The 15,285-nt window shown below is 37.8% G+C and overlaps 1 protein-coding gene across 3 annotated transcripts in view; it reads left to right on the plus strand.

The window, feature by feature from the left end:
* The window catches only part of CKAP5 (cytoskeleton associated protein 5), a 54,837-nt gene that overhangs the window by 23,654 nt on the left and 15,898 nt on the right, over positions 1-15,285 (plus strand). For all 3 annotated transcript variants that reach the window (XM_074824041.1, XM_074824042.1, XM_074824043.1), the window contains exons 14-30: positions 240-353; positions 1,557-1,667; positions 2,885-2,977; positions 3,542-3,727; positions 4,199-4,293; positions 5,687-5,744; positions 5,827-5,952; positions 6,282-6,418; positions 6,583-6,757; positions 7,332-7,445; positions 9,481-9,609; positions 10,258-10,452; positions 11,109-11,244; positions 12,043-12,131; positions 13,391-13,516; positions 14,173-14,322; positions 14,721-14,924. In XM_074824041.1, the coding sequence (XP_074680142.1) occupies positions 240-353; positions 1,557-1,667; positions 2,885-2,977; positions 3,542-3,727; positions 4,199-4,293; positions 5,687-5,744; positions 5,827-5,952; positions 6,282-6,418; positions 6,583-6,757; positions 7,332-7,445; positions 9,481-9,609; positions 10,258-10,452; positions 11,109-11,244; positions 12,043-12,131; positions 13,391-13,516; positions 14,173-14,322; positions 14,721-14,924 (2,238 nt within the window). The remainder of the gene's footprint in view (positions 1-239; positions 354-1,556; positions 1,668-2,884; positions 2,978-3,541; positions 3,728-4,198; positions 4,294-5,686; positions 5,745-5,826; positions 5,953-6,281; positions 6,419-6,582; positions 6,758-7,331; positions 7,446-9,480; positions 9,610-10,257; positions 10,453-11,108; positions 11,245-12,042; positions 12,132-13,390; positions 13,517-14,172; positions 14,323-14,720; positions 14,925-15,285) is intronic.

The raw sequence follows: 15,285 nt of genomic DNA on the forward strand, positions 1-15,285 counted from the left end.
TTGTTATGCATGTCCCTGTCACTGTACAAGTTTTATAAAACCTGGTAGTCTGAAAGCAATATATGAATTAAATAAGCTTTAGCAGAAAACTATTTCTTTGCCTGCAGCTGTTATGGTACTAGAGAGATACCTATTTTTAGACATTAGAATGTAGAACTGTGGAAAAAGAGCAGTTCTGTTGGTACCTGATGAACTAGAGACCTGTTTGATCTTGGCTAACTGATGCGTTTCCTTTCTAGTCTGGAGTCCAACCCAAGAAAGGCAAACCAGCTGCATCTGCAGGTACAGGAGGTGCTGGGGCTAAAGGCAAGAAGGGTCCTGAGACCAAAGAAATATTTGAATCGGAGCTCTCGGTGAGTGTTCTGCTATTCTCTGAAATATGAAGTCCTTTGTCTAAGTAGCTTTAGTTAATCAGTTCTTCAGCTACTACAGAATTTTTCACTGAAGCTGGGGATTTTTTATTAGGACAGGGGAAAGCAATACATTTAAATAAATGGAATTAATAACTGGTAAAACAGATGTTCGATATGGTCTGGTAAGTACACCTGTTCTTCAGGCTGTTCTTGGTACCAGGTCACAAGACAGTAAACAATAAATCATGCTAATATAATAGGGTGTATCATGTAGTTCCTGAACTAGGAAGATCTGAAAAAAGTAATGATATGGCTACTTTATGTGTAATTTAGGATGCATGATTTGCTGAAGGTGTCTGGTATTAAAAGCCTGAGAATACAGAATTCTGAAGCTTACATGGAAATCTGAACTAGACTACAGTAATAATTAAACAAACTAATGCAAGTTTATTCCAGGCTGTTCATATTCAGTTACACTTCAAGAAAATGATTGGATTTTACGTGTTAATTGAGCATCTACCTATCTTCTTGGTAGGGAACCGTAACCTGTCTGTAGGTCAAACAGTAGCAAATAGTTATTAAAGCTTTGCTAGACGTAGCTGTAGGTTTTTTGGACTGTCAGTTATCTTTAGGGTGTTGCTTAGAATGAATACTTTCCATTATGTATTCAGTTTATATTGCTAGTTATACAGTGGAAAATGAGTATACATTTCCTGAAGGGGGATACAGACACCAGTGAAACGAGAAGTTTTTATCATTTTTCATATACTAAATAATTCTTCATTTTGCTAAAATGGATGCAGAAGGTAAGTATTCTCCCATCTACCCTCATCAACTGATTCATTGCTGTGAATGCTTATTCAGACTTCGTACAAAACTATCTTGCAAATTTTAGGTTACCTCTGCTGGATTCTGTAAGTAGATAGTGGCTGCTCAGGATAATTTTTGATTGTCTTCACAACTTATCATACTTTTCAGGGTTTACTATTCTGTTGCAATACAATTTAGCAGCTTCCTAAATTCATAAGGCTCCTAATCTATGATCCATACAAAATCTTTCACCCTACAACAGAAAACTTTTTTCATGTTTTGTAAATGCACCATAGTGCAAGGGTCGTTAGAGTATATTACCTGTCCTTAAGGCGGCTGCCCCGCTCTGAAGGGATACAGTGGGATATTAACCTTGTTCTGATCTGTCTGCAGATAGAAGTATGTGAAGAGAAAGCTGCTGCTGTCCTTCCGGCTTCTTGTATCCAGCAGTTGGACAGTGGTAACTGGAAAGAAAGGCTTGCCTGCATGGAGGAGTTTCAGAAGGTAAGTTTGTAGCAGTTGGTAAGAAGAGAGGCAGGTAGTAAAAGAGCAAGAAAGCAATCATTTCTTCAACTGTTTAGGCCTGGTAGGTCTTCTAAGACATACCAATAGTAGTGATATGTCAGCACTTCAGATGGATTAAACAGTACTTGCAAAAGGCAAGCGGCTCAGATGGTTTAAATTGGCTCTTACTCCGTAATAATAGTGGAGTAAGTAGTCTAGTTCAATGTAGATAGTTATGCTTTTGTCAAAAATATTTGTATGTGGATTGAAGATGCATAGAAGTAATTTTAAAATACTAAGTAATTCTAAAGCCTAGTGTCAAAGGTAAATAGGTTTAAACAGAGTTTTGCAATGACTGGGCAAAGCCAGTTGCAAGTAAGTCCCTGCTGATTGCATGTTGGGCAGCAATTTATCAATACTAAAATTTCAGTTGACAAACATCTGGTGTCTGAAGCCCTGTACAGTACCAGCAGTCTTCATAGCTGGTGGTGAGTGCTTCATGTACTCACAAACAAAAAAAGCATCATGCGTCACTCAAATGTGAAGCCCAGCTTTCTTCGCATGGTATTCATCATCAGACCTTTGAGAGTGCACATTCAGAAAGATGTCAACTGTAGTCGTACAAATAGTTCATACCACTACGCTATTACACTTGCGACTGAGTTTTAATATCTTGGTGGAAAAGGTGACTAACGTAAATTATGAAATGGTGACTGGCTGCACTGAAATGCTGCTGCAGAAGCCAGCCTGACTCAAATGTGAAGATGTTACGGTTTCACTGGAATGGATAAGATGAACAAGTAAAAAACAGTAATTTCAATTATGTTGAGGTTTAATTTCTGCTGTGTAGTCAGCATTCCAGTGTGAAAGGTGCACTTAATCTTAAAAAAAAGGCAGCTTGAGGTTTGTTGGTTTTTTAGCTGTTAAAGTCATAGGGCTGGAATGGCCAATAGTGGTTGTAAGGACACTTGTTAAAGAACATACAAAGTGTAGCAATGTGAACGCTGTAGTTTAAATGCTGGCTCAGTACCTGTAAAATGGACTTCTTGTAAAAGTGCATCTTGCAGTAAGGCTCTTCAGGTAAACTCTTATGCTGAGAATGTCTGCAACTTAGTTTAGTATTAAAATATTTACAGGACAGTTGAGGTAACTTCTGTTTGTGTTCGGGGTTTTGTATCACTTGTGACCCACTGGTTAACTTAATGTTTCTCCTTTAGGCTGTTGAGCTTATGGAGAGAAGTGAAATGCCCTGCCAAGCTCTAGTAAGAATGCTGGCCAAGAAACCGGGTTGGAAGGAAACAAATTTTCAGGTAGTACATTATCCTTCAGTAACTAACAGTCCATTTTTGTTACTTAATGTAAGCTGTGTTTCCAGCTGAAAGGCTGGAGGTGCATATATGTCACTAATGACAGTCCTAGCACCATGACCACAGTTGTATCTGTAGTCAATGAGAATATAAACTCTGAAATTAGATTTTATTTCTGCTGATGGTTGAGACTTAGAGACAACATTTGAAGATATCCAGTTGTATATGTGTGTGTATATGTAAATTCTAAAAGTAGGTAATAGCTGTCCAGTATTACTGTGTATATAGGCATATAGATATAAAAATATGTATTTGTGTGTATAATCACACAAAACCATATATACATATGTGAGTATATAAACATATTTGTGTCACAAATGTTATGTTTGTGTGAACACAAACACTTTTATATATGTGTATACACACAAATACATTTCATATTTACACTTGTTTACCCACAAATAGATCTATTTAATTTTTTATATATCTATAAATATGTAGAATAAAAAATTTGGTCTGAAATACATGAAGACATGAGTAACTTCTTTGCTGTTATGGACATTCCAGGTGATGCAGATGAAACTGCATATAGTCGCACTGATTGCGCAGAAGGGAAACTTCTCCAAAACTTCAGCACAAGTCGTGCTGGATGGTCTTGTAGACAAGGTTGGTGATGTCAAATGTGGGAGTAATGCAAAAGAAGCCATGACAGCAATAGCAGAGGCGTGTCAGTTGCCATGGACTGCTGAGCAGGTGAGTGAGCAGCAGAGGTATTCTTCTAGTAAATAAAACGAGTAATACTATGTGTCTGAGGAGTAAATTCTAAATCTTTAATTTTTCTCTGTTGCCTGAAAGTGATTTGTTTTTTTCCTCAAGATACCTCCTAAGGCACAAGTTAAATACTAGTTCCTACAGAAGAGAAATAATGAGTAGTAAATCAGTATTTTGCTGAAGTACTGCCAAAGCAGGTATGCATCCATAATAAAGATATTTCTGGCTGCCTTTAAGTACTTCAGGAACTTCTGCTTCACCTCAGTTGCAATCATATTCTGCTACAGTGATAAAACAAATTTTTCCTCATATGTCACCCCAGCTGTGTCTGTTTACTTGCAGTGCCCTGTGTTTTTGCAGGTGTCTTCACTCCTTTTTTTTTTTTTTTTTTTAATAGTGCTTTGTCACCTGCTTTGCCAGTGAGAATTTACACTTAGCTCTCTTCTGTTCCAGGTTGTGGCTATGGCTTTCTCTCAAAAGAATCCTAAAAACCAGTCAGAAACTTTGAACTGGCTTTCAAATGCAATTAAAGAGTTTGGCTTTTCTGGGTATGTCTTTTAAGTAAATTGCTAAGAGAAACTTGAATGAAAATATTTCTAATTTAGGACTAAGAATCTCTTCTCTGTCAGATTGGTTTGAAAAAGGTGGCTACAAGTGCATCTGAACTCTTGTTCCTTAAACTCTGATGCTAGCTCTGTCAGGTGCTCTTCTAGCTCTAAATGTGTAATTGAAAGTATCTGACTAATAGGATGTTATTACTACTAGATGCTTTATTCATCACTTGGTCTTCTCTGAAGAGCATTTTCCTTTATATTCTGTAGGAGTGGGGTGGGTAAGGAGCTGTGGTATTGCATGTCTGTTGTTCCCATTCTACTTGGATACACCTGCACCCAGATGGATCACTATAGTTTATAGTTCAAAAAAACCAGAACCTGACAGCCTGCAGAAGAGTACATACCAGCATGCTTATTGTTCTCCTTGGGAGAGATTTTTTTGAGGCTGATAACAGGATGAAGTTTTAGGCAACAAAATGGCCCTTATTGCATCTGGCGCTGTGAGGGTAAGAAATGGATTTTCCATCAGAACCAGGGATAGCATGCCTTGATTTTTAATCACCAGTCTCTTAACTGAATGTATTACATATGCTTGACCACAGTTTATTCCTGAGAACAAAATTTCTAAGCAGTGAAGACTTCAAATATTAATTTATTTGACTACTTGGGCAGTTACTGTGCCTGTCCAAGTTGTTTCACAGCTGTTAAATGGATAGTAATTTTGATTAAGTCTGGAAAATAAATTATCTTCTTCAGTAAATTCCCCAAAAAGTATGTCTTTCCAGCGGGGTAATCTATGTGTAGATATCATACTAGAACAGCAGTGTTGGAGGCTGCACAAAGGAAGCTTTTGTGATTGCCTGTTTTCTACCAAATTCCATGGTGGTATAGAAGATTCAGTAATCTAAAACTTCCATTGTCTTGTAAATTTCTTTGAAATTTGTGCCTTTTTCTGGAATATTCTGAGACAGACTAACAAAAAAAAAAAACCCTAACAACTCACCTTTATTATATAGCCATGTTTCAGGTGCTTAAAATTATTCTAGACTCATCCCTCAGGATTTTAGTCCTGGCAATCATGTGGGTGATGTAGTTTAAGAAACTTCCCAGCTGTAATAATAGCAGTCTTTGATACAAATTATCTTATGTTTACTGTACTGATTTTCATAGTAGACTATTCCCCAAACTGATCTCTTTAGTTATTTAAATAGCTACCATCTACACTGTAACTGTGATATTATAAGTGCAAATATCTTCTCCTTGTAAGTTAGTTGCATGAATCTGTTCTCATCACATTGGTTTTTTTCTTTGGCATATTGTGATGATTTTGTTTCTCGTTGGTGCTTCCTGTGTGGCATTTTACTTACGGGGGATATTTTTCCCACAGACTGAATGTCAAAGCTTTCATCAGTAATGTGAAGACAGCTCTTGCTGCAACTAACCCAGTGAGTAAATCTAGAATTTTAATCCTGAATTATTATCAATCCTTAATTTGAAGACTGAGTGCTTTTATCCTCTTTCTGGCAGGCTGTAAGGACTTCTGCCATTACCTTGCTCGGAGTTATGTATCTTTATGTGGGACCTCCTTTGCGAATGTTTTTTGAGGATGAGAAGCCAGCCCTTCTCTCCCAGATAGATGCAGAATTTGAAAAGGTATGAAGTGTAGCGCTCTTATTATGAAGTATCACTAAAACTACTTGGAAACTTCAGTAGCTGGAATCTGTAGTAATACTGTGGTCCAACCTGTGTTTTTGTAAGTGAACCAGATGTTTTTAAGACAGCTCACCAAAGCAGCTGCAAACTCATTATATCTAGCTATGTCAATAGTCACTTTTTTCATGACAAACTTCTAAAAGTTTCTGGTTTTGTTTGAATAGCATGTTTTGGAAGCCTGAGACAACGCATTCGTATCACGCAAGTGCTTTTATTTTTAATGTCAATGGAAAACAAATAGTCATTTCTGATTTTTGTGTTGCTTGCAGATGCAAGGTCAGACGGCACCAGCCCCAACTCGTGGTATTTCTAGGCACAGTGGGGCAGGTGAGGATGATGGTGAGGAAGAGGAACAGGAGGATGTTGGGAACGATGTTGTGGATCTCTTGCCAAGAACAGATATTGGGTAGGTTTGGATTCTACAACCTGAAGACATACTTCCACTGCAATGCAAAACTTTGTGTTTATAAACATTTTCTAAGCAGAAATCTGTGATGTTAAAGCACTCAGATACTAAAAGACACATAACTTAAGAGAATGACTTTTTACCTTTTTTTTTTCCTCTTACAGTGATAAGATCACATCTGAACTAGTGTCTAAGATTGGGGACAAAAACTGGAAGATCAGAAAGGAAGGTCTAGACGAAGTGACAAGCATAATAAATGATGCTAAGTTCATACAGGCAAACATAGGAGAGCTTCCAGCTGCATTGAAGAGTCGTCTCAATGACTCTAATAAAATCTTGGTATGTTATTCAAAATCCTTTCAGCTGTTTCCAGCTTAGAACTTAAGACAAACTATCATTTCTGAACCTTTCTTACTACTCAGTCTGTTACAGTGTCATGAAATCAACAGTTGGAAAACAATGAACTGTATATTTCTAGATCATATATTTGCCTATTTTTATAAATATTAGCTTTTGTCTTTGCTCTGTATTTTAAAAAAAAGCCTTCAGAAAAAGGAAAATGTACCTCTACTCTGAATGTAATGTAAGCAAATCTAAAAAAACCCCAAAAAAACCCAAAACCCACAAAAACCACAAAAAAACACCAAACCAAGAAGTTTAAATAATTGCTCTGCTTGTGACAAAAGTCCCTTGTTTGAAAATATTTTTAGTTGACCTTTAATTTACTCGGAATATAGAAATAATTTTTATCTACCTGTGTGACAAATTTGAAGTCTGGAATAGATACCATTGAGCAGGGATACTAAAGTAAAAGCCTAGGGGTACAGCGGTGTTACTTTTCCCCGTATGACTTGGAGCTTTGTGCACATGGTTGTAACAGTATTTTATTCACAGCCTTTTTGTTTATGTGCAGGTGCAACAAACACTGAGCATTCTTCAGCAGTTAGCAACAGCAATGGGCCCCAATATCAAACAGCATGTGAAAAACTTGGGCATTCCTGTCATTACAGTCCTGGGAGACAGTAAGGTAGGACACTCAAGATCATCTTCCTTTTTGCTGCTCATTATCTGAGCTGTGCCTGAGAATAACTACTGCTGTCTGGACTTGTTTTTGAGAGGTGGATGGTAGTTAAAACTTCATTGGAAGCTTACAGATTTTGTTTTTTGAAAGGTTCTTACCTAAATGACAACTTATTATCCAAGTATGTATGTGTACCTGAATATATGTTCTGCCTGAGATATATTTTGCTGAATGTAAATAAACCCAGTCAGTGTCATAATACAGCTTTTAAATTAAATGTGGTGACTGCATGCATAATTCTAATGCTGAAAGTACACTACGTTAGACGCTAATCAGATTTGCTTGGTAAAGTTGCTTGTAGAACTTCTGTTCTTTTAGCATATCAGTGTGGATTCCAGTGTACAGTGTTGTCTTTGTGTCACTGTGTAGGAGACCTTTGAACTGTAGGTAGAAACAGGACACTTCACAACTGACACTGAAGCTTGTATGATATCAGTGTCGAGCTTGTCAAGATGCTGTGTCAAAATCAAAGCTAGGACCATGGGAAAGAGCTATTTGAAGCAGTGGGGGAAGGAGGCTTGGGAAGATGCCAGTGTCTTGTACCAGAAGTCACAGGCAGTTGAGGTGGTGTACTTCAGGTATTTCTACTCTGAATGTGAGTAGGAAAAAGCAGAAACAGGATCTACTCTGTCCCAAGTGATGAAAGGACTAGGACTGGACCTAAGGCTAGATAAAAACTCTTAGTTCAACTTGTTTTTTCATTAAGAGTCTTAAAGAATTGAGATTTTACATCATTAAGTTGTATTCTTCTTCTTTATTACCTTGAGGAAATAGCAGGGTCCCTTCAGTTCCAAGTACATGATTTAAAGATAAGACCAACTGTGATTAACTTGCGCTGTTAATAAAATGCGTAATACCAGTGTTGCTTGTAAGCACTGTAATGCTGACAGAGGATTGTATACTCATTCAAACATTGTTACAGTAGTAACTTTTTTCGATGTACTGCAAGATTTTACCCAGTTTTATCCAATTGCTGGAGTTTTTGAAGATGAGGATCCTTTTGGGGCCCTACTTCAAAACATTGATGATGGACCTGCTGAAGAGTTGAGGAAAATCAAGAGCTTATAGCATGAGTGAAGACAAATTAAGTTTGGGTGATGGGAACCAAGGCCTTGTCAGAGAGGCTGATGAGCATCTATTTATCTTCAGCACATGATTTGTTTCTTTTCCTCAAATGAGATCAAAGATGGGACAAGTTATTGAAGGATGCTCACTTCTGGTTTAGATACATGCTTGGATGTTACCTTTGCATTTAAAATTGATTCATACTAAAGGTAAATGAACGTTACATTATCAGCTTGTCTCAGAAATTCAGCCTATAGGAGAGTGTCATATGTATGGAGTCACGTCTGTACTGATAACATTTTGAAGAACCATGGTTGTTAAGTATTCCATCTGACTTCTTGTAAGTTCACACAGCTGCTTCAAAGAAGGATGCTGTTCTATATTTTGTTTGGAAAATAAACCACTAAAGATGGAAATTGGTAGGAGTTAGAGGACTCCCCTGTTCCTGACTTGGCTTGCTCATGTGTGTCCTAAATAAGAGTGCCCTAATAACAGACTCCATAACCCACTTGCCTTGATTTATGAATGTGCTAAGTCTATTTTAAGCATTACATAAATCACTAACCTTATTCTTTAGCTTGTCTGAGAGTTTGGAGACTCTCAAAATCCTCATCAATGAATGGTAGCAGGTACAAAGTGCTTTTAAAGATACTCTTTATCACTCTTTATTAAATTTATTTTTTTAAAATGATGATAGATAAGTATAGTGTCTGATTCAGTGATTTCTGCAGTTGATACCATCACTAAAACTAAATTCGTCTGAATCTTAGACTTCTCAAGCAGTGAATAAAAATAGGCATTTCAAAGCCTGTGATGTAGAAACTGTTCATGGGAAAGATAAATCTGTTGCCTATTTTATTGTAATATTCTGACCCCTTTTTAGGATTATTCTTCTTAAATCTTGTTCTTGCTACAGAATAATGTTCGTGCTGCTGCACTAGCAACTGTGAATGCCTGGGCTGAACAAACCGGCATGAAAGAGTGGTTGGAAGGGGAAGACCTATCTGAAGAGCTCAAAAAGGAAAATCCGTTCCTAAGACAAGAGGTGAACCTCTAAACTAAACCTCTCTTTATGTGTGTCTAATCAAAATAACTTGACTTGCTATGGACTGTGTTTATCTATGCAGACCGAAATGACGCAGTGCTGCCATTACATGAGTAAACAAGTTGCTGTGTCTTCATACTGACATAGAATTGTTAAACCTCAAAAGGCTAATAACGAGCTTTCTTCCTGAATGATAGCTGTTATTCAGGTTTCAGTGCCTCTGAAATGGAACTTGTCTGTTTTGACCAGCATTTTAAGAGCTAGTGTGTTTTCCCTCAAATTAACCACACGGTAATGAAGACCAGAACTGGAGCGTAGGCATTAATATATTTGAGACTGACAAAGTGCAGCTGAAATTCTGATGTTTCTTTCAAAATGAAGAAACAGCTCAGGCTGTCTGATGAGACTGGGCTCCAGGTTTTAAGATAGCTGCATATTAACATGCTGTACTTCACTTTTAAATTTTTTTTTTTAATTGCTCACGTGCAAGTTGGTGTTGGTTAAGAATATTTGTCTGAACAAATGTTGGGGTGGGGTTTTTTCCTACTTACATAGATGTATGTGAAGGACTACTATTCAGACACTTGTGGCCTGACAGAGCACTGTGAGCACATCTTCAAAAACTTTTATTTTAAAACTTTCTTTCAGCTTCTTGGTTGGTTGGCTGAGAAGTTACCTACCCTCCGTTCTGTTCCTTCTGACATACTCTTGTGTGTGCCTCACCTGTACTCCTGCCTTGAAGATCGAAATGGGGATGTGCGTAAAAAGGCGCAGGACGCCCTGCCATTCTTCATGATGCATCTTGGTTTTGAGAAGATGGCAAAAGCCACCGGCAAGCTGAAGGTATTTCTGTCACTAAGATTAGATAAGGTGACCTTGAATGAGTGGATATTAACAAGTCACATTCACAATCTCATGATAGGCTGTCTTGAGTCATGTAAGCTTGTCTGCATTGAATATTTTCTGAATATTCAATATTCTGAAAATAGTATCAGGAGGCTGTGAGTTAGAGCTTTCTCTACTTCAGAAAGACTACTGCCACCACAGGTTTATCACTGCAGGAGCCTGACATTTATTCAGTCTGTTTTTCTTCTGAAAAATTAACCTGCAGGCAACTTCCATACCAGTTATTATCTAGCTCTGTGCCTTTGAACACATGCTTTAAGAAGGCTTCTAGCAGTCTGGGTTATCTTATGGACCCTTGAGTGCTGTTAGGGCACTTCATTAACATCATGGGACTGCTCACCTAGAACACATTACTGGTTCACATGTTTCCCATAGGTCTTGCAGAAGAAACTGAATGGAATGGTGTTTCATCTCAAAACAGAAATATCTGAAAACATTGATGTTTTAAGATAAGCATCCTGGAAGATGCTAAAGAGAATAGCTTGTTTCAAACTACTGTCTCTTTCCTTGTCTGTGGCATGTATTAGTAATCACTATCACTAATCTTTCCAAATTTATCTTTTTTTTTTTTTCTTCCCCTTTCTGTTCTCTAGCCAACTTCCAAAGACCAGGTACTGGCCATGCTTGAGAAGGCCAAAGCCAACATGCCAGCCAAACCAGCTCCTCCTGCTAAAGCATCTTCCAGAGTGGTAGGAGGAGCAGCTCCAGCCAAATTTCAACCTGTATCAGGTAACCTCTCTTACATTCTGGGAAATGACTGAGAAAAAGGTGGTTTTGAAGCTTTTTGATGTGCTAGAGGAAGAAACATACTTAGCAGGAGGAGAGGAACTCATTGTCGTTAGGGTTACAGATAGCTGTGTAATCTAGTGAGTTCTGTCTGCAGTTCTGGTCTTCCTCGCAGTTGAGTCAGCTTGCAGTGTAGGAGGGTTTTTCCTTTCCACACAACCATCTGTCAGCTGCTCTTTGAAAATATCTACTTGGTATTGAAGCTAAAACCCATGGACTAGAGGGTTATGGGGTTTTTTTTTTTTGTAATACTAATCTAATTTTAACATAACATTTTTAAAAATGCTTTCACATTAATTTTTATCTGGTCTTATTTCCTTAGTATAGTTCACTGTGGGGCTACCAGAATGCTTGTGCTGACACAAAAGAGCGTAACAGAATTAGGGGACAAGTGATTTGAAGAAGCAGTCCTGCCTTATCTCTCTGCTGGGGCTAGCTTGCCTGCTCAAACTGGGTGCAACTATAGCTCTAGACATTAGCCTGCATGGGGTTATATGTGTGTGCATTTTTAAATCGTTTTGATTATGACAAATTTGCTAATATATGATGATGTTAATTATGAAAACTTTGTATGCTAACGTGGAATTTAAGGAACTTCTTTTATCGGTCTAAAATCCTCAGACCTCTGTATGATAAGCATATTGTACCCATTAACAGTTTTTCTTCTGCCATAAGAATGGAAAACTGTGCTGACCTAGAATGGGCTTGTTGGTAGTTTGAAATGGTCTGTTGTTTCTCCAGCACTTGCTGAAGATTCGGGGTCTAATACCATGGAATCCAAGCCTGATCCCAAAAAAGCCAAAGCAGGTGGAGCCTCCTCTAAAGCTAAGGTATGTTGATTTTATTTTGTATCAAATCACTTCTATAAAGTTAATAGCTGTAGTTCTTTAATGTAGAAGAGTATAGCCCTTGCTAAGGACTGCTTTTACTGAGAATATTTGTGCTTGTCTTGAGTTCTGAAATGACAGGTTGTCCTCTATCACTTATTTAATCACTTACTTTTGTCATTGCCTATTTAATTCTTAGTCTGTTGTCAAGAATGCAGTCTTGTGAGCAGCTTAGTCTATGTTCTAGATCTGCCTGGCCTCCTTGACCTTGCTGTTGAGAATTCATTCTTACCATTGCAGTTCCAATGTTGTACTTTGAACAATAATTTTGAACCCATGTATCAAAAGAAACTCATCTCTCCTTTACAGTATGAAGGGTAAAATGTTCTCAATCACAAGTGCAAAAAGGGAAAGAAGATACTTAAATGCATAATAATAATCTCCACTGATTACATTTGAATTTGTGGTTAGGTTTTTCTGTTGTTTTGTGTTACAGTAATTTTTTTGCTATTAACTTTCAAGTTTGTCCTATGTGTATAGCTAAAAAAAAAAAAAACAAAAAACAAAAAACAAACAAACAAAAAAAAAACCCCAAAACAACAACAACAAAAAAACCCAAACAAAAAACCACCAAAAAAAAACCCCACCCCAACAAATTGTTCTACAGCCCAGTTGCCTCCATTGTCTAAAGTAGTGCTGTAATAAGAACATTTGAAGTAGGTTCAGACTCATGGCAGGAATGAACAAACAAACCTTGAAGGATGTTGTAAATTTGCCTAAATCAACATATTCTTCTGTCAAGGAATGGTAATTCTCTTAACAGTAAATAGCTGTCTAACAACAAAGCCTTTTCTGTGGCTTATTTACAGCAGTCAGATGTTAATAGCCCTATGTTCAAGGGCAATACCAGCCTGTCCAAAGCTAATACAAGCCTCAGCAAAGGCAGTACCAGTCTGACAAAGAGCAAAGCTATCAAACAGGTACCCCACTGAGTTTTAGGGATGTGTGTGGGTGACTAGCACACTGGTTGGGAGTGATGTGCCCTATTTCACAGGCTACTACTGCACACACTCTCATGGGTATTGCTTCCACAGCAGCAGAGCACATACTTTTAAAACTCTAATCAACGTTATTCTTCCAACTTCTCTCTGGCTTCTGTACACATAGGCAGCATGAGGTTGGCTGGTATCTAATGCTTGCGGTTGCCAAGACCAAGGCATATATACATCTTGTGTTGCCTGCTAATACCTTGCTTTTTTCAGGGTGTACAGGGGAAGAAAGTGCTAAGCAAGCCTAATTTGAAGGAAGATGATGATAAATCGGGTCCTATTTTTATCATAGTCCCAAATGGGAAAGAACAGAGGATGAAAGATGAGAAAGGTCTGAAGGTGAGAAAAAATCTGAATGTATTCACATGTTTTGAAGGAGTGTAATTTTAACGCATTCTTTTGGGTTTTAGTTTAGAATTAAACATGCTGTGGCATGTCTCTGTCCATCCCTTGGATTGGTTATAGTTCTTCAGTTGACTTTCTCCAGCCAATATCTGGTTTACCGTGGTGTTTCTCTTCTGATTTCCAAATTTTGTGCATTTATACACTCATAAGAGGCAAAGGCCTTTTTATAAATTCCAAGAGATGGTCTTCAGCTGTGGAGTATCGTCAAGTTTTTACCTGAAAACAGTGGTCTAATTTGAGTTTTAGGATATGTTGTAAATGCTTTAATATACATTTTCAACAGCCCTGCTTAATAATCTTTTTTGTAGGGAAATCCTATTACTTAAAACACGCATGTTTTGTAACTTGCTAGTAAATAGGCCTATCTACAGCTTAAAAACACCCATTTTAATTAAGTGATAATTAAATGGTGGCCTAAAGATAACCACTCCACATAGAGAAAACACCACTGAATTTTTCCCATTACTCGTTGATAATGAGAAGACTTTGAAAACAGATCCTAAAGCAGAGCTAAAAGGAATGCAATTTGCAGATTCTTTCAGGAAGAGAAGGTATTGCTTGCTTTGAGTTCCAAATGCTGCCTTTTACAGGTGTTAAAGTGGAATTTCACTACTCCCCGTGATGAATATATTGAGCAGCTAAAAACTCAAATGTCCAGTTGTGTGGCCAAATGGCTACAGGATGAGATGTTTCATGCAGACTTTCAGCACCACAACAAAGCACTGGCTGTTATGGTTGAGGTGAGTTTGGATCTGTGGTAATAGATGACGTTGTATAGAATTACTTTCTGCTATGAAAGATTCTGCTTGAATTAAAATGAAATAGAAATTCTCTGAGGAGCCAGGGCTCATTGTTTTGCGAAGTTGAAACCTTAACATATATAGAAGTAATTTTCAGAGGAATTATGAAGTTCGTATTAGTATTGTTTCTTGGGAGAAGAGGAAATCTCCTCACCAGAGACTTCTATTAAAATTTTGGAAAGCTGTGTAAGTTAAAAGTGAGTATTTATGATTCTAGGTATCAACCAATAAATGTAGGCAGTCTTATCAGGCATAGCTTTTCCTTATTCTGTTCTTTTCTTGAACAGCATCTTTCATTTTGCTCAACCTCTTTTTTTTTTTTTTTTTTTCCCTTCAAGCACTTGGAGAGTGAAAAAGATGGAGTCATCAGCTGCCTGGATCTGATCTTAAAATGGCTTACCCTGCGGTTCTTTGATACCAACACAAGTGTTTTGATGAAAGCACTTGAATACCTTAAATTGCTTTTCAGTTTGCTCAGCCAAGAAGAGTATCACCTTACTGAAAATGAAGCATCTTCTTTCATCCCATATCTCATCCTAAAGGTACAGTTCATTGTACAGAAACTAACCTTATTTTTCATGAGGAATATAGCAGGATACCATCATACACTGTAACATGTTCATTCCAAATGTATTGTGAACAGCATTAAATCTAGTTGGTAGCCAGTCACGAGTGCTCAGTACTCATTTATAAATGATCTGGACAAGGGCATCGAGTGCACCCTCAGTAAGGTCACAGATGACACCAAGTTGGGCGGGAGTGTTGATCTGCTGGAGGGTAGGAAGGCTCTGCAGAGGGATCTGGACAGGCTGGATCGATGGGCCGAGGTCAATTGTGTGAGGTTCAACAAGGCTCAGTGCCGGGTCCTGCACTTGGGTCACAACAACCCCAGGCAACGCTACA

This window comes from Strix aluco, chromosome 4 (assembly GCF_031877795.1).
Source record: "Strix aluco isolate bStrAlu1 chromosome 4, bStrAlu1.hap1, whole genome shotgun sequence".
Classification (NCBI taxonomy): Eukaryota; Metazoa; Chordata; class Aves; order Strigiformes; family Strigidae; genus Strix; species Strix aluco.